Source organism: Gopherus flavomarginatus, chromosome 4 (assembly GCF_025201925.1).
Source record: "Gopherus flavomarginatus isolate rGopFla2 chromosome 4, rGopFla2.mat.asm, whole genome shotgun sequence".
NCBI classification, from domain to species: domain Eukaryota; kingdom Metazoa; phylum Chordata; order Testudines; family Testudinidae; genus Gopherus; species Gopherus flavomarginatus.
In genome coordinates this window covers 106,896,204-106,920,861 of record NC_066620.1, presented here as the reverse complement: position 1 = coordinate 106,920,861, position 24,658 = coordinate 106,896,204, and the positions used below count along the sequence as shown (strand labels likewise).

At 46.6% G+C, this 24,658-nt stretch overlaps 1 protein-coding gene across 2 annotated transcripts in view; it reads left to right on the top strand.

Annotated features, from left to right (window-relative positions):
• UTRN (utrophin) overlaps nt 1-24,658 on the top strand; it is a 565,218-nt gene that overhangs the window by 190,937 nt on the left and 349,623 nt on the right. For both annotated transcript variants that reach the window (XM_050949465.1, XM_050949463.1), the window contains 3 exons: nt 6,671-6,876; nt 8,189-8,343; nt 21,926-22,115. In XM_050949465.1, coding sequence (XP_050805422.1) covers nt 6,671-6,876; nt 8,189-8,343; nt 21,926-22,115 — 551 coding nt within the window. The remainder of the gene's footprint in view (nt 1-6,670; nt 6,877-8,188; nt 8,344-21,925; nt 22,116-24,658) is intronic.

Sequence of the window (24,658 nt, the reverse complement as noted above, 5' to 3'; positions counted from 1 at the left end):
CTCGCAGTCTCAGTACCGTTCTCCATCCCGGTACCAGTCGTACTCGCGGCACCACTCGAGATCCCGGTCTCCTTCGCGGTACTCTGGGCACCGGTCCAGATCCCGGCACTGCCGTACCTCTCACAGCCGATCTTGGCATGGAGACGTAAGGCACCGGTCGACCTCCCGGCACCGCGTTGGTCGCAGGTCCCAGTCCCGCTCCCGGCACCGCTACGACTCCCGGTACCGTTCGCTGGTACTGCGCAGCAAAAAGTCCAATGGACGCAGAGACCTGGTCCAATCGACTTCAGCTCCTCCGTGGCCTTCGCGTCATCCATCCATCTCCTCCCATGCAAACAGTGCCTCCTACGGGGATTCGGATACGCATGCCCATGGCCTGGACCACGGACCTCATCAGTGGTCCTTTTGGACACCTTGGGCTTATCGTCAAGCCCGAGGCAAACCAACTGGCCCATCATGCTCCGGTCACTCAAAGCACCGTGTGCCCGAGGCCACCATCAGCAGACCTCCCCCTGCTGGTACAGAGGAAACCAGTGCACATGCACCGGACCCGCATGATCTTCCGGAGACGGAGGTCCCCCCTGGACCAGGCCTCAGTGCAGGACCCACTCGTCCCGGGGCTGTCATCCTCCTCTTCCCCGGATGAGGCAGTAGCGGGGACATCATTGTCGGGGCCACCTCCAATTGACCTCCGGTCACACCAGGACCTTCTGTGGCATGTCACCCAGAATATCAACCTTCCAGTAGAGGAGGTTCCAGAGGTGGAGGACCCGGTGATTAGCATCTTGTCCCCAGAGACACCAACCAGAGTGGCTCTCCCCTTCATCCGTTAGATCCAGGCTAGAGCAGGCACTATCTGGCAATCCCCGGCTTCCATCCCACCCGCAGTCAGGGAGGTCTGACGGAAATACATGGTGCCTTCCAAGGGGTATGAGTACCTCTATGTGCACCCTTCTTCCTTTTCATTGGTGGTACAGTCCGTCAATGAATGGGAGCGCCATGGCCAACAAGCCCCCGCACCTAAATCTAGGGAGGCCAGATGCATGGATTTGTTGGGACGGAAAATCTATTCCGCAGGAGGCCTCCAACTCCTCGTGGTGAACCAACAAGCCCTCCTGAGCAGATACAATTACGATACCTGGGAGGCGGTCGGGAAGTTTACCGAGTTGGTTCCGCAGGATTCCCGCCAGGAATTTACAGCACTCCTGGAGGAGAGGAAGAGTGTCATGAGGACATCCTTACAAGCCTCACTAGATGCTGCCGATTCGGCGGCTGGGACGGTTGCCTCTGGCATAGCCATGCGACGTATATCATAATTGCAAGTGTCTGGCCTGCCACTTGAGCTGCAACATACCATACAAGACTTACCGTTTGATGGACAAGGCTTGTTCTCGCAAAAGAGGGACCCCAGACTGCAGAGTCTGAAGGACAACTGCATAATTATGCATTTGTTGGGAATGCATACGCCTCAGACTCAAAGACGGTCATTCCACTCCCAACCTCAGCGCCCTTACCTCCCACCTCGGCCAAGACAAGACCTTGCCAGAAGACGAGGTCGCACCAACCGCAGACGTCAGTCTTGACCTCAAGGGGGTAACAATTCCGGTCCCACCAAACCAACACCAGACCCAAATCAAACTTTTGAGGGTGCACCCGAGAGCAGTGTACCAATTGCCTCCCCGGATCCCTTTCAGTTCTACAACCGCCTTACCCCGTTCCTCCCTGCGTGGTCCCAATTGACTTCAGATCGTTGGGTCCTATGTACGGTGGAGCTTGGATACCATCTTCAGTTTGTTTCACCCCCACCTCTCCTCGTCCTTCTTCAGGGACCCGTCTCACGAGCAACTCCTCATCCAGGAGGTCCGCAGGCACCTCTCAGTCAGAGCTATAGAGGAGGTACCGGAGGAATTAAGGGGCAAGGGGTTTTATTCCCGATATTTCCTAATTCCCAAGGCAAAAGGGGGCCTCCGGCCTATTCTAGACCTGCAAGGACTGAACAAATTCATCAAAAAGTTCAAGTTCCGCATGGTATCCCTTGGAACCATCATTCCTTCCCTGGATCTCGGAGATTGGTACGTCGCTCTCGACATGAAGGATGCATATTTCCACATTGCAATTTATCCCCCGCACAGGTGGTATCTGCGCTTTGTGGTAAATCATTGACACTACCAGTTTACTGTCCTCCCCTTTGGCCTCTCCTCGGCCCCTCATTTCTTCACGAAGTGTATGGCGGTCGTCACTGCTTCCCTACACCGTCGTCGAATACACGTCTTCCCTTACCTCAACGACTGGCTTATCCGAGGGGCCTCCGAGGCACAAGTCATCAGCCATGTGACCATCATCAAGGACCTGTTTATGTGTCTAGGCCTGATCATCAATTTAGACAAGTCCACTCTGGTGCCTACACAGAGGATAGAGTTTATCGGGGCAATGCTGGACTCCAACCTTGCAACGGCCAGTTTACCCCCACACTGGTTTCAGGCCATAGTCTCCCTCGTCCAAAGTCTTCAGAGCTTTCCAACAGCCTTGGCTCGCACTTGCCTTGGTCTCCTCGGTCACATGGCTGTATGCACGTTCGTCACAAAGCATGCCAGACTGCGAATGTGTCCTCTACAAATCTGGCTCACCTCCATCTATCGGCCGGGCAGAGACGCCATAGACATCATTCTGACAGTTCCACCGAGCGTTCTAGGCTCCCTCGACTGGTGGCGAATATCATCCCGGGTGTGTGCAGGTCTGCCGTTCCATCCTCCCCAGCCCTCCACGTCCCTAACAACGGACGTGTCCTCTCTGGGCTGGGGTGCTCACCTAGGGCACCTGCGCACCCAAGGCCTTTGGTTGTCCCAGGAGTTGACGCTACACATCAATGTCAGAGAGCTGAGAGCGGTCCGGCTGGCATGCCAAGTGTTCCAGAGCCATTTGCAGGGCCATTGTGTTGCTGTATTCATGGACAACACAACGGCCATGTATTACATAAACAAACGGAGGGACACAATCCTCCCCCTTGTGTCAGGAAGCGATCCAACTGTGGGACTTCTGCGTAGCCCACTCCATAGACCTAGTAGCCTCCTTCCTCCCAGGAGTCCGGAACACGCTCGCAGATCATCTGAGCAGGTCCTTCCTGTCGCACGGGTGGTCCATCCGTCCGGACATTCTCCATTCGGTTTTCTGGAGGTGGGGCTTTCCCTACATAGACCTGTTTGCCTCCAGAGTGAGCAGGAAATGCCAGGTATTCTGCTCCCTACAAGGTCGCTCCCCGGGCTCCCTGTCGGACGCGTTCCTCATTCCGTGAACGGGCCACCTCTGTTATGCCTTCCCACCGTTTCTTCTCGTCCACCGAGTTCTACTCAAGCTCCACAGGGACAAAGCCCGCCTTATCCTGATCGCTCTGGCTTGGCTGAGGCAGCATTAGTACACCATGCTGCTTGACCTGTCTCTGTCAGACCCGATTCCCCTACCACTCTGCCCGGACCTGATCACACAGGACTTCGGCAGGGTGCACCACCCGGACCTGCAGTCCCTTCATCTGACAGCATGGCTGCTGTCTGGTTGAGCCAACTGGAGTTGCGTTGTTCCGCCGCAGTGCAACAGGTGCTGCTGGGAAGCAGAAAGCCCTCCACGTGATCAACATACCTCACTAAATGGAAGCGCTTCTGTCACTGGTGCTCCCAGCAGGACCTGTCTCTGCAATCTGTATTGCTCCCCACTGTCTTGGACTATTTATGGTCTCTCAAAGAGCAAGGTCTGGCGATCTCTTCTCTAAGAGTGCATCTTGCAGCTATTTCCACCTTCCATCCTGGGGAAGCTGGCAGTTCCATTTTTTCCCGCCCTATAGTCTTCAGATTCCTCAAGGGCTTGGAGCGACTCTACCCGCAGGTCAAACGCCCAACTCCTACCTGGGACCTGAACCTCATCTGAACCAGGCTCATGGAGCCCCCCTTTGAGCCTTTAGCCACGTGCTCGCTGCTGTACCTGTCCTGGAAGACAGCATTCCTAGTCGCTGTCACCTCGGCTAGATGAGTCTCAGAACTTCGAGCATTGACTGTGTATCCTCTGTATACGGTATTCCATAAGGACAAGGTACAGCTGCGACCACACCCGGCGTTCCTCCCTAAGGTCGTCTCTGCCTTTCACATTAATCAGGACATCTTCCTGCCGGTCTTTTTTCCAAAGCCGCACTCATCGCGACGGGAACAGCAGCTGCATACTCTGGATGTCTGCAGGGCTCTTGCGTTTTACATCAAGAGGACCAAACCCTTCCGGCATTCACCTCAGCTATTTGTAGTGGTGGCAGAACGTATGAAGGGCATGGCAATCTCTTCCCAGCGTATTGCATCTTCGGTGACATCCTGTATTCGGGCATGCTATGACTTGGCTCACGCTCCGACTGGCCATCTCACCGCCCACTCGACTCGGGCTCAAGCCTCATCTGCCGCATTCTTGGCCCAAGTTCCCATACAGGAAATCTGCCGCGCGGCCACCTGGTCTTCCATCCACACCTTTGCATCGCACTATGCATTGGTCCAGCAGGCCAGAGACGATGCCGTCTTTGGCTCAGCGGTCTTACATTCTGCAACGTCTTGCTCCAACCCCACCACCTAGGTAAGGCTTGGGAATCACCTAACTGGAATGGATATGAGCAAGCACTCGAAGAAGAAAAGACGGTTACTCACCTTTGTAACTGTTGTTGTTCGAGATATGTTGCTCATATGCATTCCACACCCGCCATCCTTTCCCTCTGTCGGAGTAGCCGGCAAGAAGGAACTGAGGAGTGGATGGGCCGGCAGGGGTATATATCAGGCGCCATAGCGGCACCACTCCAGGGGGCGCCCTACCGGCCCACCGAGTGTTGCTAGGGTAAAAAATCTCCGACGAACGTGCACTTGGCGCGCACACCTAACTGGAATGGATATGAGCAACACATCTCAAAGAACAACAGTTACACAGGTGAGTAACCGTCTTTTTTTCACGAGCAACTGCTGTTTGGTTTTGAACCTAACATTTTATTCAAGATAGTAACATTTTTCTATTTTCTGTTAGGAGTGCTGGAGCTCTTTCTTCATAGCTCTAATTTAGCACTACTGAAGTCATGCCTGAAATTATCCTGAAGCTACTGTCAGGTTGCAGTTGATGACTCTAGTACATTTTATGTATCAATACAATAGCTTTTCTGGTATAAGTCATTGTCAGTATTCTTCAGTGAGAGAGTTGTGAAGCTGAGTGTAGCATTTCTTACTGGCAGAGGATGAGTAAAGAGGCTCTCATGCAGATAAGAGAACTCTTATGGCTTAGAATACTTTGAAATCACTTACAGAGGATTGGAATTCATATAAGTGCCACTAAATTCAATATGGCCCTTTCCTTTGCCTTTGTTCAGATGTGGAAAATAAAATGACTTGAGTACCAAGTGTATTTGATACCCACTTATATCTGTTTAACAGCAAAATAAATACCCCCTGGAGCTGATAAATATAAATTAGAATCAAGCATAACAGAGACCCATATCATACCGTCAATATAGAAGTGAAACTCTCCATAGATTTCTTTGCAAAATTCTACTTAAAAGTTCAGTGGAGCAATATGCTCCTGACTATAGGCTTTACATAATTCATTGGTAATTATTACTTAAATTAACTTTAAGCGAGTTATTTGTGTGAGCAGGATGGGCAGGATTTAAATCTGTCCAGGAGAGATGGGTCTGCTCATTGTTAAGGCTGCAACCAAGTTCTCTATGAACCTAGAGCCACTTCTGTAACTTAGGCTGGTATAATTTGATAGTGCAGAGCATTGCCAAGCTTTACCCTAAATGCAAAGGAAAATATTTCTTCAAAGTATGATGAAAATTGGTCAAAATTCTAGAGTAATAGGTCATTTTATAATTCTGCAGTCAGAAAATCTGACATCTTAAGTTTCTTAGTTTACCTCTAGTTCTAGTAACAGCATAGTTTGTTACTACCGCTTCTAACTTTCAACAGAGCTAAGTCTTCTTAACACCTCTTGAACTGGTAATATTTGAAGAAAATACATTGTAATGCATGGTTATTGTATATTATTGTAAAAGCTACATAAGTCTACACTAGAAACTGTTTTTGATTATATTAATACAGAGTAGGGATGTGATTATTTTTTCTTTTGGGTGACATTTCCGTATTGGAAAAAGCCCTAGTGTAGAGGCAGTTATACCAGCATAAAAATATGCTGACCAGTATAGCTTATTGCAGTCAAGAGGCCAGTATAAGCTATACTGGCATAAGCACTTTTCTGCAGTTGTAAGCTGTGTCTTCACTATGAGGGTTAGCCAGCTATCAATGGCTATCCTGGCAAACCTTTTCTAGTGTAGATGTGGCCTTAAACCCACACTTTATTACTTTGCGTCTCACTGTAATTGGACTATGGTGGACTGACTATATATGCGTTAATAAAAACAGTCTTCCTAACCCTATTCACTATTGTTTATCCATTGGCTAATCTGTATAAACACTTGCCTTTTTTTCTTGCTTCTGCGAGTATGAATACTGATATGCAGCAGAATTATTTTTATGGGTCTTGCAGCAGCTCTGTATACAGATGGTTTGCTCCAGTTCTGGTGGTCACAGGGAACAGTAGATAATGAAGTCATGGCTAGTGGGTGTGAACTTCAGGTTATAACTTCCTGCATTCTCCTCTGCAGTAGAGAAGGTCAAGAACCAGTGGGACAATACTCAGCATGGTGTGGAAGTACGGCAGCAGCAGCTAAAATACATGCTTTCTGACAGCATGCAATGGGATCAGCACAGGCAAGAAATGGAACAGCTCATAGAACAGTATGATATCCATCTGCACATGCTTCTGCAGGCTCCTAAAGAGACACTTATCAAACAGATCTCTGAAAGCAAAGTAAGATTTGTTCATGCTTTCTAATTCCTTCCTCTGACTGTATGACTTCATTGGGTCAGCAAAGGGTCTTCTCTGACTTAAAAGTGTATGATTCAGTCTTGATAACATCCTTGACAGGTTCTCTGTGCTTGTTTGAATATATAGCTTTGTTTATATGTAATTATATATTCTAAATAGCCATTTATTTTTGTTCAGAATTCCTGAGCCTCATGTTTAGTGAAAAGTAGTGAGTTTTTGGGGGGTGTGTGTGTGTGTGTCTGTATGTGTTTATATCACATTCACTTAATATCTCCATCTAATAAATGCCCTTACTTTAGCACAGAATTAATGATATGTGCTGACGCAAGCTTATCATACAGTCACTGAGTATAGTGCATGTTACTTCACAGCAACTTATGAGCCCTACTGGAGACAGTGGAAGTAATTATTAGAAATGGGCCAACTGATTCCAAAATTGACCTGAATTGTCACCACAAATGCAGAGTGCAAAGGCCTTTAAGGACCTCTTATTATGAACCGCTTGGAATAAATGTATCCTCCATCCCTCATGAGGCTCCCTGCTTTTGGTATTCCAATAAATCCGTTGTAGTACATAGGAAAGTCCAACTGCCTTAGTGCTGACTGCTGTCCCCCTAGGACATGAGAGATTCTCAGAGATGAGCCATACCTCTCTGATGCAAGGAAGGACAGAGTGGGCTAGGGGAGGAGTAGGACAAGACTGAACTAAAGTTAGGTGAGGTTAAAGTTAATATGTAATGTACATCTGCATATTATTTGTTTGTAAACAGACATGCACTTCTGATCTTTGTTTACCAAGTATGGCATTTCATCCCCTTAAAGAGAGCATGCCTACAGATCCTGAAGAAAAATTCCAACTCCTCCCATTGTTAATGGCAGGAGGTTTATGTCTCATAACATTTTAGAGGTTTTACTTGGCAAACTGTGCTAGAAAAATGATGTGAGACAAACTTTTTGAAAAATATTTCTAATTTGAAGTTCGCCTTTATTTTTACTCTGTATTTTGCTTACCATCTAGCAAGATGGGCAATGAAATGCAGAACAGAATTTGTGTAGTCCCTTGTTCTCTTTGGCAAGTTTCTTCTCTCTCATTTCTGTTTTGAATAGTTCATTAGCATCTATTGAAATTTATAGTGCCTTAATAATAGAGGATTTAGATCAGACAAGAAAATATGCATATAAACATGTTCTATAGTCAGTGCGTGCAAGAAATCAGACTTTGATTTTAAGTTTGCGCTGGTGCCTTGTTTGTTTGTTTTTTACTGACTTGATTTGTTCTGAAATTTCTCCTTAGCTGCTAATACAAGAACTGCGTAAAGGGGACATAACTGTGGCTGCATTCAATAACCTCTCTAATAAACTTCTTCTGGACTACAGTGATGATGACACAAGGAAGGTGAAAGAAATCACTGACCGCTTAAACACATCTTGGATAAACCTGAATCAAAGGTAACTTCAAGGCTCTGTTGAGTGTAAATATTGCACATGGTAAATCTAATCTTGCTGTTTTAAGTAGTCAAAATATTGGTTATAAACTCGTGGAAATGAGAGGCCCTCATAGGTCATCTAATCCCATTCCTTTTCTGTAGCATGCAGGGTTATCACTGTTCAATAGTCACATATATCAGAGTGAGTCTATTTTTGAGTATTTCCCATGATGGGAACTCCCATAACTGACCCTGGAAGACTTTTTCCATACACATACTGATCATCTTGTTTAATAAATAAATAATTCTGATGTTGAGTCACAATTTTTCCTTGTTTCAGTCTCATTTCTTTGCCCCTAGCCATTTCTCTCTGCAACATTTGGAACAATTCTTTCACTTCTTTGAAATCAGCACCTTTGGATATTTGTAGATTTTTTGTGAGTCTATACGTATTCAGTTCAGTCTGCTGACATATATGTTAGTTCCTATGAGCCTCTTCGTATCTTGGTGATCCTTTTCGTGAAGTGCCTCCAGTTTGTCATTTTTTGTGGGTCCCATATATGGTGCCTTTTTATTTTTCAACCTGAGTATCTAACTTGAGGAGCTGTAAGAACAGTCAATTATTCTCTGCTAGGAAATTTACTTATTTACACTCATTGAAAAAGATGTAGTTACTTAGGTGCTGAAAGTCTTTCAATAAAAATGTGGCCCCAGACATGTATATGTGCATAGTACTATTGCCTGGAAGGTAATCAAATTTTCATTCAAATCCTGTTTTTTTTAGATATATATATTTTTAGTAGCTGACAGACAAATGATACAAGAATAGTATATGACTGATATTTTTTGAATATCAAAGGCTTTAAAAGACAATAGTTGTCTTACCCAATTTAATGATGCTTCAGAAGGGAGACTCATTCTTTTTCTTTGAGTGATGGCTCATGTGTATTCCACAGTAGGTGTGCATGCTCGCCACATGCACTGGTGCTGGAAGTTTTTCCCTTAGCAGTACCCGTACTAGGGGAGCGCTGCTGCAACCCCTAGAGTGGCACTTCTATACCGCACTATAAGGGGAGCTGCACACTTTCCCCACCCTCAGTTCCTCCTTGCTGCCAGTGAAGGTAGTCAGAACTTAGTGCTCCAGCTCTGCTGCAGCCTTTCTACTTGACCTTAGTGGTACCATTCCTGGGATTGTTACTTCAGTTGTTAGAGTGGGCTCGGGGCATGCCCCGTGCCACAGGCTTCAAGTTGTGCGACTCCTGTCGCCTTTTGGTGCCTAGGAGTGACCCGCATGCTGAGTGCCTCCGGTGCTTGGTTGAGACTCACATCAGCAAATATTGTAAGATCCGCAGGTCATTCAAGCCGCGGACCAAGAAGGAGAGACACATTAGACTCGGTGCTATCCTCATGGAATCAATGTTGGGCCCCAACTCCGGCATGCCAGGTGGACTCAGCACCCGTCGCCGCATCATTGGTGCATAGCGAGGCCATCTCTACCAGCCGGCACCACTCCCTCCTCCAGGAAACAGGGAAAGGGCCATACCTTGCAGCGGTGCTGAGACAAGGAAAGAGGGGAGGCTGGTCCCATGTCAGGCAGCCTATGATCCTCCCCACCCCCCTGGGCTCAAGGCCTCCATCTCTGCCGGTATGGATGCCATCAATGCCGGAGGCGATGCAGGCTTCGAAAGACATTGAGTTTGCCGGTTCCAGGCTTGCAGCCGGTGATGGCTCCCCGATTTTGGGGCAAGCCTCCATTGGGTGCCCATCAGACCTCTCCTGCAGGTTGCAGTTCCTACTCTGAGGACTGGTCCCTGCACCATTCAGCATGCAGCGACCGATAGTCCAGCAGCTCGTGCTCTCCCTGAACGCCGACCAGGCCATCCCGGTCACCATCTGCACGAGAGTCTTGAGGACCCTCTACGCTGCCTGCCAGTGAGCACAGGCACCAAGATAGGTGCCGGGAACGTTTCCCTTTGCGACACGACTACTGCAACCGGTCTCGATGGGATAGGCGTCGTCATTCTCGTTCCAGTTACTGCTCAACTAGACATCGCGCTCGGGATTCCCCTTGCGATGACTCGGCACCAGAGCTCCTGCCTCCATCATGGGTACCGAAGTAGCACTTTGGGCGAGTACTGGTCCTCAATGTTGAGGCTCAGGTCCCGAGGGAGGCAACATCGTAGGCACCACCACACACACTGTTCTTATGAGACCGTGCACTCAACGGTTACCTCGGCCTCGGCATCCAGCCACCCATCCCCGACCCGCGTGGTCCAGCTGGGACAACTACCGCCACCGGGCCCTCAGCTGGGTCAGTGGCAAGGCGCCCCGTGGCAGGGACAATGGTGCCATTGGGCGCCATGGCTCGGTTGCCGGAGTGTCTCAGACCCCATCAGCATCATCTGGCCGTCTAAGAGACCCGCGTCCGGACTCTGATCTGGGGCTCGACCCGCTGGTACTGGCTGAGGCCCATGGCTCTGTGCCGGCCCTTTCCCTGGCACCGGACAACACCATAATGGCTCCCCCACCATCAATCCCTCAGGAGGACTTTAAGGCGCACCAAGACCTGCTGAAGAGGGTGGCATCCAGCCTCCAGCTGCAGGCCAAGGAAATGGAGGGCCTTCCAATTCCCTCTTTAACGTGTTGTCCCCCTTGGCCTGCTCAATGGCTTCAGTAATTTCCATGCGCAGGGCACTGTGGCTCCTCTTGTCTGGACTGTCGATGGGGGCCCAATCTCTTATGCAAGACCTCCCATTTGATTGGAAAGCGCTCTTTGCAGACCAGGCAAATGTCAGGCTGCATGGCATGAAGGACTCCTGTACCACCCTGCAGACCTAGGGGCCTCTGCATTCCTCCAGCTAAGGACAAAGCCAAACTGCAGCCATCGGCTCAACCTGCGAGGAGCCCCCATATAAGACTGAGGGACCAAAAATGCTGGTCTCAGTGACAATCCCACTCTGCCCCGCAGCCTGGACCCTCTAAGGGCAAGAGGCAGGGAAAGAAGTGTTTTTGACTATTTGCAAGGGGGCACTGGGCCAGTTGCCAGGGAGACCCCCTGATTAATAAAGTTCTGCAACTGTTTGTTGCCTTCTGCATGACTTGGGTCCTCAGCACCATTTCCAAGGGCTGCATGTTGCAATTCACCTCACCCGCTCCAAACCAGCCGCCCTCCACAGTGTACTCGGGGCACCCAGAGCATGCCCACCTCCTACGGCAGGAGGTGGACCATTTACTGTACCTGGGGGTGGTGGAAAGAGTACCAGTAGAATTCCAGGGCAAAGGGTACTTCTTGATCCTGAAGGCCAAAGGGGGCCTCAGGCCCATCCTGGACCTCTGGGGCCTAAACAGTTTTCTGGCTGGCTCCAAGTTCCGCATGGTGTCCCTGGCCTCTATTATCCTCTCTCTGGACCCGAGGGACTGATGTGTGTCCCTGGACCTCCAGGATGTGTGTGTACTTCCACATTCATATATTCGAGGGGCACAGGCACTTCCTTTGCTTCCTAGTGGGGCTGGACCACTACCAGTTTGCAATCCTTCCATTTGACCTATCCACGGCACCCAGGGTTTTCACAAAGTGTATGGCTGTGGTAGCAGCCTACCTCAGGCGGGAGGCGATACAGATCTTCTCATACCTGGACGATTGGCTTCTCAAGGGTGAATCGCGTTCTGAGGTAAAGACCCATGTGGAGCTGCTCCTCTCGACGTGCGCCAGTCTCAGCCTAGTGGTGAACGAGACCAAATCAACCTTAGCTTCAGTTCAGTGCATAGAGTTCTTTGGGGTGCTGCTGGACTTTTCAAGGGCCACAGCCTCTCACCTCCTAGACCAGTTTGAGGCCCTGAGAGATCTCATCACCTCGGTCACGGCTTTCCCGGTGACAACGATGAGAGCATGCCTTCAAATTCTGGGTCACATGGCGGCATGTACGTACATAGTCCTCCATGCTGGACTCCGAATGAGGCCTTCCAAGTCTGGCTAGCCTCCCAATTCTCTCAGGCCGGGGATGGGCTGGACAGGGTTCTCATGGTTCCGTCCCTGATACTGGCTTCCGTTCAATGGTGGTCTTGCCCGAGCAATATGCTGCAAGGGGTTCCCTTTCGGGATGCCAGCCTGTCTGTAGACCTGGCGACTGACACATCAGCCCTGGGTTGGGGAGCCCATACAGGAGACATGCAAGCCCAAGGGACATGGTCGATCCGAACTTGTCTCTTCACATAAATGACAAAGAGCTCAGGGAAGTTTGGTTGGCGTGCGTGGCCTTTCACAAGCATCTTTGCGGCAGGCTGGTCAGGGTCCTCATGGATAATACTACCGCCATGTACTACATCAACAAGCAAGGTGAGACTCACTCTCTAGCCGTCTGTCGGGAATCTCTGAGCCTATGGGAGTTCTGTATAGCCCACAATATCTCCCTGAGGGCCATATACCTCCCAGGCGTCCACAATACGCAAGCAGCTTACCTCAGCAGGGTCTTCTCCCCCCAGTATGAGTGGTCGCTCCATTTGGAGGTTGCACACCAGCTCTTCTGAGACTGGGGAGTTCCCTAGGCCGACCTCTTTGCAACCCACCAGAACTGGCGTTGCCCCAAGTTCTGCTCCTGGGGCGAGATGCTTTCCTCTTGTGGTGGTCAGGCCGGCTCCTCTACGCTTTCCTACAGTTCTCCCTCATTGACAAAGTCCTGCAAAAGGTAAAAGCAGACAAGGCGAGAGTCATCCTCATAGCCTTGCCGTGGGCCTGCCAACACTGGTACAGAACCCTCCTTCACTTCTTGGCGGCTTCCTCACCCTAGGACACTGCTGCTTCACTTGGACCTCCTCTCCCAGGATGGGAGCTGCCTCCTCCATCCCAATCTAGCCGTGCTCCACCTGACCGCATGGTTTCTCCATGGCTAGACGAGGAGGAGAGCAGGTGTTTGAAGCAGGTAAGGCGGGTCCTCCTGGAAAGTAGGAAGCCATCCACGCGCCGTACATATATGGCGAAATGGTCCAGGTTCTCCAAGTGAGCGGAGTGTCTCCCCCTCCTCTGCACCCCTCCATCTTATCCTGGACTACCTCCTGTCCTTTAGGACCCAAGGACTGGCAATTGCCTCAGTCAGGGTACACCTGGTGGCCATATTGACAAGGGCACTTGATCTTCTCCCACTCTGACCTCCTGCTTCCTGAAGGGCCTTGACAATTCGTTCCCATATGCTAGACCACCTGTGTCACAATGGGACCTGAACCAGGTTTTGTCATGACTCATGGGTCCTCCCTTTGAACCTCTGGCCACATGTTCCTGGTCTCAGCTCTCATGGAAGGTGGCCTTTCTTGTTGCAATCATGTCAGCCCACTGTGTCTCGGAACTCAGGGCCTTGACCTCGGAACCCCCCATACGGTGTTCCACAGGGATAAGGTCCAGCTTCGCTCGCACCCAGCTTTCTTCCCAAAGGTGGTCTCCGCCTTCCATATGGATCAGAGCATCTTTCTCCCAGTGCTCTGTCCTAAGCCCCATTCCTCCAGTGTGGAACACCGTCTCCACACGTTCAGTTTACGTAGAGTGCTGGCAAACCGTTCTGGAAGTCCTCGCAGCTTTTTGTTGCCTTGGCTGAATGGGTAAAGGGGCAACCAGTCTCCACCCAACGTCTTTCCCGCTGGATTACCTTCTGTATATGCACGTGCTATGACCTGGCAGGGGTTCCCCTGCCACCAGTCATTAGGGCACACTCAGCGAGGGCTCAGGCCTCATCGGCTGCCTTCGTGGCCCATGTCCCTGTCCAAGACATTTGTAGAGTGGCCACTTGGCCTCAGTTCACACGTTTACTTCACATTACACAATCGTCTCCCAGTCTAGGGATGACGGCAGGTTCGGCAGGGCGGAACTCCATCCCGGTCTATCATGAACTCCTCCCCACCTCCCCCAGGGATAGCTTGGAATCACCTACTGTGGAATACATAGGAGCAATCACTCGAAGAAGAAAGGACAGTTACCTGTTCCGTAACTGGCGTTCTTCGAGATGTGTTGCTCATGTCTATTCCACATCCCACCCTCCTTCCCCTCTGTTGGACTTGTCCAGCAAGAAAAAACTGAGGGTGGGAGCGTGCACGGCTCCCCTTATAGCTTGGTTCAGAGGCGCCACTCTAGAGGTTGCAGCAGTACTCCCTCAGTATGGGTATTGCTAAGGGGAGAAACTTAAGGCACCAGGGCATATGGCAAGCATGCACACCTACTGTGGAATACACCTGAGCAACACATCTTGAAGAACGCCATTTATGGAACAGGTAACTGTCCTTTTATTAGGGGAAAAATTCAGTATGTTTTAAAAAGTCTTTTTAAATAACGACAACCAATGAAACTGCTTTTGTAGCTGAAAGTGAATGAGAAGAGAGAGATGTATAATGAAGGTTGTGTAAGTGGCATTATGTCCTGGGGAGAAGAGGAGGAGGTTACTGCAGTGGCATGCAATAAGTGTCAGAGGTAATTAAGGAAGCAATGTATAGAATCTAATTACGCTTCCTGGGAGGGAGAACTCTACCTTAGTAGTAGTTTGCACTTTTGATGTGGTAAGGGATATATACAAATGCTTTCCTGATTATTTCCAGAGATAACACTGAAATGGCATAAAACTTTGTAGCTCATCCTATGTGATGCTTAGAGAGAGAGAGAGAGAGAGAGAGAACGAACAAAAATATATCCCTCTTTAGATATGTCTTGAGATATAGGCTGGGATTTTCAAAGGAGTTTGAAAACCCATTGAAGTTCACTGGGATTTGGGCACCTAACCCCCTGTGGCTCCAGGCAAATTGTGGAAAAAGGCTTTGGTTTATGACAGATTCCCAGTTTTTTCCATAATGTGGACCACTTCATAATGTTGAGGACATCTCATGGATCAGTTCCTTTTTTGATCATCCATTCGCGTTCAGATTTGAGGTTTCGGGTCATCCCTATAGCCATTACTGTAATTGTCCAAATGAAAAAGAATGGAGGTAAAAATCTGAGTTTGTGTATGTGATTGGCAACATAGGCCATATATACCATACAATCTGAGGCTTACTTCACGTGGGGCATCTGTGGAGGAGAGATTGTTTGGTGCACAAAGTTCAGTTCTGTCGCTTACACTTTTAAATAAAGGTTTATGCTTATAATATCATTTTAGAAGTGTACATTGTCTGTTCTGCAGTATCCATGAATGGAGAAACCAGGACGACTCTCTTCAGTTACTTTAGCTGGAAGACTCACGCTTCTGAATAGCATCACAATACAGCTATAAAACGTAATTCCAGCAGAACTTTAAATTTTCAACAGCTCATTTTAAAACTATTTACATTTAAGAGATTTAGCCCTCCAGTTTGATGTGGTGTAAATTGGATATGCTGTACAGTGGCTAATAACATTTTTATACTCAAAGGCTAAAACTACGGTAATTCATCAGTATTGTCACAGTCTCAGTAATGGATTACATTCTATGTCTTCAGCAGACAGTTGTTTCTTCCTGACACATTCTCCCCCCTGTGCTCACATTTCTTTGTACTGCAGAGTATACATTTTCAGTTTGCATCCGAAAAACAAGTTGACGGAATTTAGTGTTCAGACTGGGCTGAGAAGAGTCTAAAATTAAAAGGGGAATGCTATTCTTGTTCTTGATCATGGCTTTACTAATAGAATTAACATATTTTTTTTTCCTATGCACTCCTTGAGTCCTGTGTAACTTCTGCAGTTTTACGGAAGTCTGAAGCTCATTCAGATATGGACTCCACAACCTTGGAAGACCCTGGTCAGCACCTCTATCTTTTCGTGACTAGATCTGGACTCCTCTTGGAGTCTGACTGCACTTGCTTTATTGTCATGAAAGGTGATTACGGCACAGTGTAGTGTGCTCTCTTTTCCTTAGTTTTGGATTTGCAGTCTCTTTTGAGAATGAAATGCAAGTATCTAAGTCTTTTCTATAACAATGTGGATCACTACTAGGCCATCACATAAGGCCTAGTTTTTCTTCTAACTGAAAAATGGAAAATTCCCAGTTTACCCACATCATCACTCTCAAACCATTTGATATAGTAATCATGCTGCTGGAATATGAAGAGCATACTTAATAGCATGTTTTCAGCTTTAGTTCAAATACCATGAAAGTGATAGGACTATAACAGGCTTGCATTCTTTCTCTCAATTTCAACTAAGCAGAAAGTTTTGAGATATTAAAACTTAGTGCAGGAGCCATCATTCCTGACATAATGAAATTAGGTAAAAAGTTCAGCTTGTTCTCCTGTGCAGTTCATCAGGTCTTTAGGCTTACGGATCTGGGTCAATTGTCTTGATTCATAGAATCATAGAAGATTAGGGTTGGAAGAGACAGGAGGTCATCTAGTCCAACACTCTGTTCAAAGCAGGACCGACGCCAACTAAATCATCCCAGCCAGGACTTTGTCAAACCGGGCCTTAAGAGCCTCTAAGGATGGAGATTCCGCAACATCCCTAGGTAACCCATTCCAGTGCTTCACCACCCTCCTAGTGAAAAAGTTTCTCCTAATATCCAACCTAAACCTCCCCCACTGCAACTTGAGACCATTACTCCTTGTTCTGTCATCTGCTACCACTGAGAAAGGTCTAGATCCATTCTCTTTGGAACCCCCCGTCAGGTAGTTGAAGGCTGCTATCAAATCTGTCGTCTCCCAACCCCCCCCACCCCACACATACACCCTTCTCTTCTGCAGACCAAATAAGCCTAGTTCCCTCAGCCTCGCCTCATAACTCATGTGCCCCAGTCCCCCAATCATTTTCATTGCCCTCTGCTCGATTCTCTCCAATTTGTCCACCTCCTTTCTGTAGTGGAGGCCCCAAAATTGGACACAGTACTCCAGATGAGGCCTCACCAGTGCTGAATAGAGGGGAATGATCACTTCCGTTGATCTACTGCCAATGCTCCTAGTGTTGGACTTCTTGGCAACGAGAGCAAACTGTTGACTCATATCCAATTTCTTGTCCTCTGTAATCCCCAGGTCTTTTTCTGCAGAACTGCTGCTCTAGCCTTTGGTCCCTAGCCTGTAGCAGTGCATGGGCTTCTTCCATCCTAAGTGCAGGACTTTGCGCTTGTCCTTGTTGAACCTCATCAGATTTCTTTTGGCCCAGTCCTCCAATTTGCATACGTCATGCTGGAGGGTAGGGATAGGGTTCAGAGTATCTGCCTCTCCCCCCAGCTTAGTGTCATCCACTGAAGGTGCAATCCATCCCATCATCCAGATCATTAATGAAGATGTTGAACAAAACTAGCCACAGGACCGATCCCTGGGGCACTCCGCTTGATACTGGCTGTCAGCTAGACATCGAGCCGTTGATCATTATGTGTTGAGCCCAACAATCTAGCGAGTTTTCTATCCACCTTATAGTCCATTCATCCAATCTATACTACTTTAACTTACTGTCAAGAATACTGTGGGAGACCATATCAAAAGCTTTGCTAAAGTCAAGGAATACTTTGAAACTTGTCTGTTTCTTTGAAAGCCACCTTTGTTTCCAGCCTGTTCTTTCTGTTCCCATTGCTGTTTCACCTTTAAACTTACTTCCTTGCTTGTGAAGGAAATGCTTACAGAGGGAAATGATTTTGAAGTCAAGACTTCCTAGCTGCATTAACGTCTTTATTTTGTACTCTCTTTGCTGATTTACATTGCTTTGATTTTAGAAGGTGTTTTGTGTTGTCATTAGACAACATATTTATCGAGTGCCCTATCCTTCGAATTAACATTCCGTTACTATTTCCTCAATAGGAGGATAAATGTTGAGGCATGTTCCCACCAAATCTAAAGCTGGAAGCATCAAGCCATAGATGCAGTGATTAAATTAAAGGGTTCTGCTCTGTCAGTAGTTTATATGGCAGTATCCAGAATTTGAAGTGTGTAGGAACAGCTTAGTTTCAAAAAAATGAGAATTATTCAAGCAATATTTCTTTGATCATAATAGTTGTAAAGATGACATTAGACTTATTGCTCTTGAATGACAGTTCTTTTGCATTGATACAATGCTTTTCCAGAGTGCCAATAAACTAATGTACAAACCATGGGCTTGATCCTGAGGGGAACTGGTCACCTGCAACTTCTTTTGATTCTGAAATCAGGTCTTGCACCTATGGATCATTTCAGCCACTGCTGAAATTCAGCCACCTGTAGCTTCAAACACAGCAACTGTTTAATACTATTGAGGAAACACTGCACAGTACAGTACGAGAGGAAGGGGGGAAAGAAAATATTAATTCCTTCATTTAAAATGTAAGGAGGTTGAATGTAAATGTACAAGGTTAGACTTTTGGCCAAAATTCCTGGGAAGCTCCTATACATACAAAAATGACAAGTTGTGAGGATTTTGCTTTTGTCTCCTCTGAACAGCATCTTCATAAACACTTCACCGTTGACAGCATATGAGAGTGTTACTTTAGTTCTGACTTGGAGAGAAGAGACAGTTTACTGAATTAGTAGCAGTATTTCGGATAGCAGCTACTGGTAGATGTGCCAATAAAATGAAAGACTGCTACTGAAAATACTCACTTTTATTTTGTCCATATTTTGGGAAAAAAAAATCAAATTCAGTTTCGTACTGTGCAGAGTCCTGCGCTTAAGAAGGAAGAATCCCATGCACCGCTACAAGTTGGGGACCGACTGGCTAAGCAGCCATTGTGCAGAAAAGGACCTGGCATTAGAGTAGATAGGAAGCAGGATATGAGTCAGCAGTTTGCCCTTCTTGCCAAGAAGGCCAACGGCATATTGGGCTGTATTAGTAGGAGCATTGCCAGCAGATCAAGGGAAGTGATTATTCCCCTTTATCCAGCACTGGTGAGCGTTCCACTTGGAGTATTGTGTCCCATTTTGGTACTTCTCCCCCCGCCCCCCCCCCCCCCAAGGGATGTGGACAAACTGGAAAGAGTCCAGTGGAGGGCAATGAAAATGTTTAGGGGGCTGGGGCACATGACTTATTCAGAGAGGTTGAGGGAACTGGGCTTATTTAGTCTGCAGAAGAGAAAAGTGAGCGGGGATTTGATAGCAGCCTTCAACTATCTGACGGGGGATTCCAAAGAGGATGGAGCTAGGCTGTTCTCAGTGGTGGCAAATGACAGAAGAAGCAGCAATGGTCTCAAGTCGCAGTGGGGGAGGTCTAGGTTAGATATTAAGAAACACTTTTTCACTAGGAGGGTGATGAAGCACTGAAATGGGTTACCTAGGGAGGTGATGGAATCTCCATCCTTAGAGATCTTGAAGGCCCAGCTTGGCGAAGCCCTGGCTGGGTTGATTTAGTTTGTGTTGGTCCTGCTTTGAGCAGGGGAATGGACTAGATGACCTCCTGAGGTGTCTTCCAACCCTAATAGTCTATGATTCTATGTATAACTGGTAATGGTTAAATGATTTTTTAAAAATATTAACTGTAACAATTTTGAATTGTTACATTTCTGTAATAAAGTTGTTCTATCACGCAGTTTTATTCTAATCCTTTGTAGGATTAATATGAATGAGACTACTTAGACATGTTATAACAACCTCTATAGCAGTGGTTATCAAACTTTTTTTTCGCGGACCACTTGAAAATTGCTGAGGGTCTCAGTGGACCACTTAATGATTTTTCCAGTGTTGTTTCTACTGTTAGCTAACTATTGTAAAGCGCTTTGGATAAAAGCACTATATTAAAAAAAAAAACTTTTTGTTCTACAAATGAAAGCACACAACTCATATTTTAACATCAGTAGTCTTACCCTTCTAATGCGATGGATGTGCCCTCTCTTTTCCACCATGGTAACCTCTGAGCTGGGGCTTGGGAGGAGGGAGGTTTCTCCCTCTTTCCTTCCCAACCCCAGCTCTGTGGCTGCCGCAGCAGGGGAGAGAGCCATCTCTCCTTGGCAGCTGCAGCCCTGGAGCTGGGTAAAGTCACCTCTTTCTATGGTCTCCGCAGCCCTGCAAGTCCCAAATTCCTCCCACTCTTTCTCACCCTACTCCTCCCTCCCATCTCCCACCTATTCCCCGCCTCCCAAGGCCACCATCTCACCTTACATGTATATCTTTTCCAGGATCCAGGCGTGGCTCCACTAATTAGTTGGGTAACCCTTCATTCCCTCGTATGCGGTTGCCCAGGCGTGCACCTTAGAGGGAATTATCCGCGAACCACCTGAATGGAGCTCGCGGACCACCGGGAGTGCACGGACCACAGTTTGAGAACTTCTGCTCTGCAGCCTTTTGAAATGATCCCTTGTGATTTATGATGATGTTGCCAGAGTACATCAGTAAGATCACAAGTGTGTGTGGGTTATATAGTTGGAAACCACACATTGGAATTCCCCTTTCTGTATGTCTGTTTTGGACTAGATTCTGCCAGCCTTATTCAGGTATCCCACTACTTGAGTTTACTCTTTTTGGTACAAAGCTACTATTCAGCATGAGTGAGGCTGGCAAAATCTTGCTCTTTATGAGAGATGGGCCTGAGTGGGTTCCCCCAAATTTGACTTTTTGATCTGTCCACTGAATGTTATCAAAACTTCAAGTCTGTTTAATGCAATTTCAGTCATTTGTGTCTTTTTGAATCATATTTAAATTTGGCTTATTACTTATGAGCTGCTATCTACGGGGAAAATCTCAGATTTGACCATTGACATTTTTGTCAAATATCACCAGAAAGTTATCAGTGGATTTATTGCTCACATGGCCTTTTGAGCTAGAATCTTGTAACCAGTGTCTTTTTGGGGTTATGGTTTTGAAATATGGCACATTCTTTAGGTGTGGACTCCTGATCACAGGGAGAAAAGAAAAACGCATAGATGTTAAATATGACACTTCTTTCCTAGGGTACCAAAAGGTGGTCAGTATAGGGAATTGCAAACGTTATTTTAACTTCCAGTGTGAGGTGGTCATGCGGGGCATAAGGCCACCAATTTGGAGAAATTAAGGTAATCAATGGTAACTGTTTTTGCAACATTTCAATGATTTTCACCAAGAAAATTATCAAAGGCAAGAGGCATTGATACAGCTAGATGTTTGCACCCTAATGGGGGCTGTTGTCAGCTAGTGTTAAGTAAACACTGTCACATAAAGGCAAATACCTTTTATGTTTGTGGAAGCCCTGTATTTTTAGGGTATGGAAGTCATTTGGCCCTCCTAAACAAGTGCAAATGAAGTACATCTCTTCCATTTTCCACAGTGCTGTAATGTGTAAAGTGTATACAATTTTAGGGAAATGGTTTCCATTCACAGCAACAGACTACTGCTCTCTCTTCAGATAGTGGTTGCTGATAACAGCAGTGAGAAAAACATTCAAAGGGTGGAAATAACAGCTTCTCACACCTGAAATGTCACAAACCCATTATGGTAACACATAGAAGAAAATGCTAGGTTTTACTGAATAATTTGTATCCTGCTCACACTCCTCGGGTTTGGGTGTAATACATATATCCAGTACAGAATGATAGATACAGATGCAACCTTCCAGGAACCAATGACCTTACGTACAAGAAAACAGATGAGAACAGACTGTACAGTTTTTAGTGTTGTATCATAATGAATCTTCAGATCATCTTACAGTATCTTCATTTATGATTCACACACAATATGGTATGTCATTATGGGGGGGAAAATTGAGATGCCTGTCTCATTTGTACTTTCAGAGCTGGTGATAGGCAGAATGCCTTGGAGGTTGAACTGAAGATAGTGCAAGCCTTACTCAAGGATCTAGAGAGCTTCTTCAAATGGATGCAAGAGGCAGAAACTACAGTTAATGTCCTTGCGGATGCATCCCAGCGAGAGAATGCTCTGGAGGACAGTGCTTGTATTGGGGAACTGAAAAAACAGATGCAGGTAAGAGCACGAGAGAATATTGTTGTTTTATTGTTTTGTTTTCTGCTTCTCCATTATTGTGAACCTGACTAGGAAAAGGCACCTAATAAGCTGGAAGTCCTGCATCTTATTCATGAAAACAATATTTTAAAATGGCAACGGGTATGGAAGGAATTATTGATTTAATGAGATCTAAGAATCCTTACTTGGGAATAAAGAAAGGGTGGCCAGCTTGTGTCCTGGGCAATTTGTATCCTTCAGGTTCTAAATTGTGACCCTTGTGGGTAGCTGTATTAAGAAGAAAATGTACATTATGAATTGAAAATGTGCTCCCTGAGCTACACCCAGTTATTATTTAACTTAAGTTCTTGACTCTGCCCTGCTGCTAGGGAGCACAGGTATCCCTCCTCAGGTGCCTCCCACACTCCCCCTCCTCCTAGGCACTTTCCCTGCAGCAGCAGCAGCTGAGCGGAGCTGCTGTTAGCTGGGAGTGCTTTGAGCAGTTGCTATCTCTTTATTGTTGCTTAGCAGTTCCCCTGCTGGTAACCAGCTGCTTTACATGGGAGCGAGAAGAGAAAGTGGCTCCACTTGCCCCATTGCCTACTTCCTTGCCAGACTATGACAGCTAGGTATTCCCCTTCCCCCACCTCCACCCCCGGGCCTAGAGAAATACCTAGCAAAGAGAGGCTCCTTCTCCCTCACACAGCCACTGAGGAAAGGCTAAAAGGAGGATGGGGGAGGAGAGGAGACTCCCCCTAGGGTCAGCACACTCCAGCTACTCCCCCTCTCCGTACCCAACATGTCTCTTTATTGGGATGCGTGGGAACAGCGACACAGGCTCTGCTTTAGGGATACAATTGGAGGAGAGCAGGGCAGAGAACATGTACCAAAGGGTTGATTGGAGACACTTGACCTCTTTGTTATGCCATATTTGGGCCTCAGGCTGCAAAGATTGGATTCCACTATATTAAAATAATTTTCCATGTTTTGCATTTGTGCTAGAAAATAAATAGTTAAAATGATTTCTGAAGAAATATGGATTCTTTGGTTGCCCTGTTGACATAATGTAAATTCCCTTCACAGCTATCCCCCTTTCTTCCTAATTTTTTAAATATTTTGTAACTGAAGGAGAAAGTTTACTTCATCTAATATAGTGTATTTTCTTTCTGTGGGGAAAGCAAGCACAATAAGTAGGTCAGCCACACAATCCAGCCCCAAGTTTGTAGAAGGAAACCCTTATTTTGGCCTCCGTGTCACGAGGCGTGATCAGCTCTCCGTAGTTGTATAAAGTTTCCATTTTTAAAATAACAGATCTTCTTTTGTGAGGGAGCGCAGATATGACTTGTGTGTGCTAGTGGAGTGGTTGTACGCTAGCTCTTCCTGCTATCTGTGGCTGCAAACCATCCGCAAGAAGCAGAGTTCTTGTGTTGTGGCCACCAAGAAGCTAGAGGTGACTGCTTGGGGCTAAGAAAGCTGAAGCACAGTCATCTGTCCACCTCCCTTAGTTCAGCACCCTTTACTATGTTTTCTTTCTTTCCCAGGACTATGCTCTGTTCTGCACTACGCAGCAGAGGGAGCATTGTCTCCTAACCTGCCCATGAGTCAACACATAATTTTAAGTTCCCTTTCAAATATGAAAGGTTTAGCTATACCCCATATCAAAGGCTTTCATAACTCAGTGACTTTTGAAATAAATTTCCCCTTCCCCCGCAACTTTCAAGGTCACTTTAACTTTCTGATGAGCATTAATCTTCTAAAAGTATAGATGTTTATATTATTGTATTGATGTAATAATTCCAGGTGTATTCCTGTGTTTTCAGACATTTGTTTTTTGTCTTGTATTGATTTTATCACTGTGCAGTTAGTCCTGCTTGTTAGACTTCCAGGAAAGAGACATAAAATTACTCCAGATTCAGACTCACAATATCTGTTCACATTAACAATATTTTTTCCCCTGGTGCTGTGGTATATACAGTAACATGAAACTGTGTTTATCTCACCATTTCATGTGTTTACATGTATGAAAAATTGTATTTCCTAAATCAAATTGATTACAAAACATGTGCTGTGTTCTTACTGTCCTTGCTCTTATGAGAAACTATAGGAGAACTATACACTGATTGAATAGCACTTTACAAGGAGTTCAGACTGTGACTCATCTAATTTGAAACAAGACACAAGTAAGGTTTTAACAAATAATAGAAGAGAGGACTATAGTGACGTGATTAGATTCCGACAGATTAGCTGTTGCATAATTTGATGGTTCCAAATCATTAGTAATTTATTTTTAAATAGGTAAAATGAATTCAACTAGTCATCAACCTTGTTATTATTGGTGATCTAATTCCTTGTATGTATTGGATGAAACGGGTGACAAAGAAAATGGCACAGTTGAAAGAGGAGAGGGCAGATTTGCAGTGGAGGAAATCTGTTTGGCCATGGGAACTCCAGAAGTGTTTAGTGGCATGGGAAGGGAAGAAGTGGCATTAGATATTGAATCTAAGTCAGGGTAGGGGGTTGAAGGAACAGACTTTGTGGTGGATGAGAGGGGCAAAGGAGTCAAA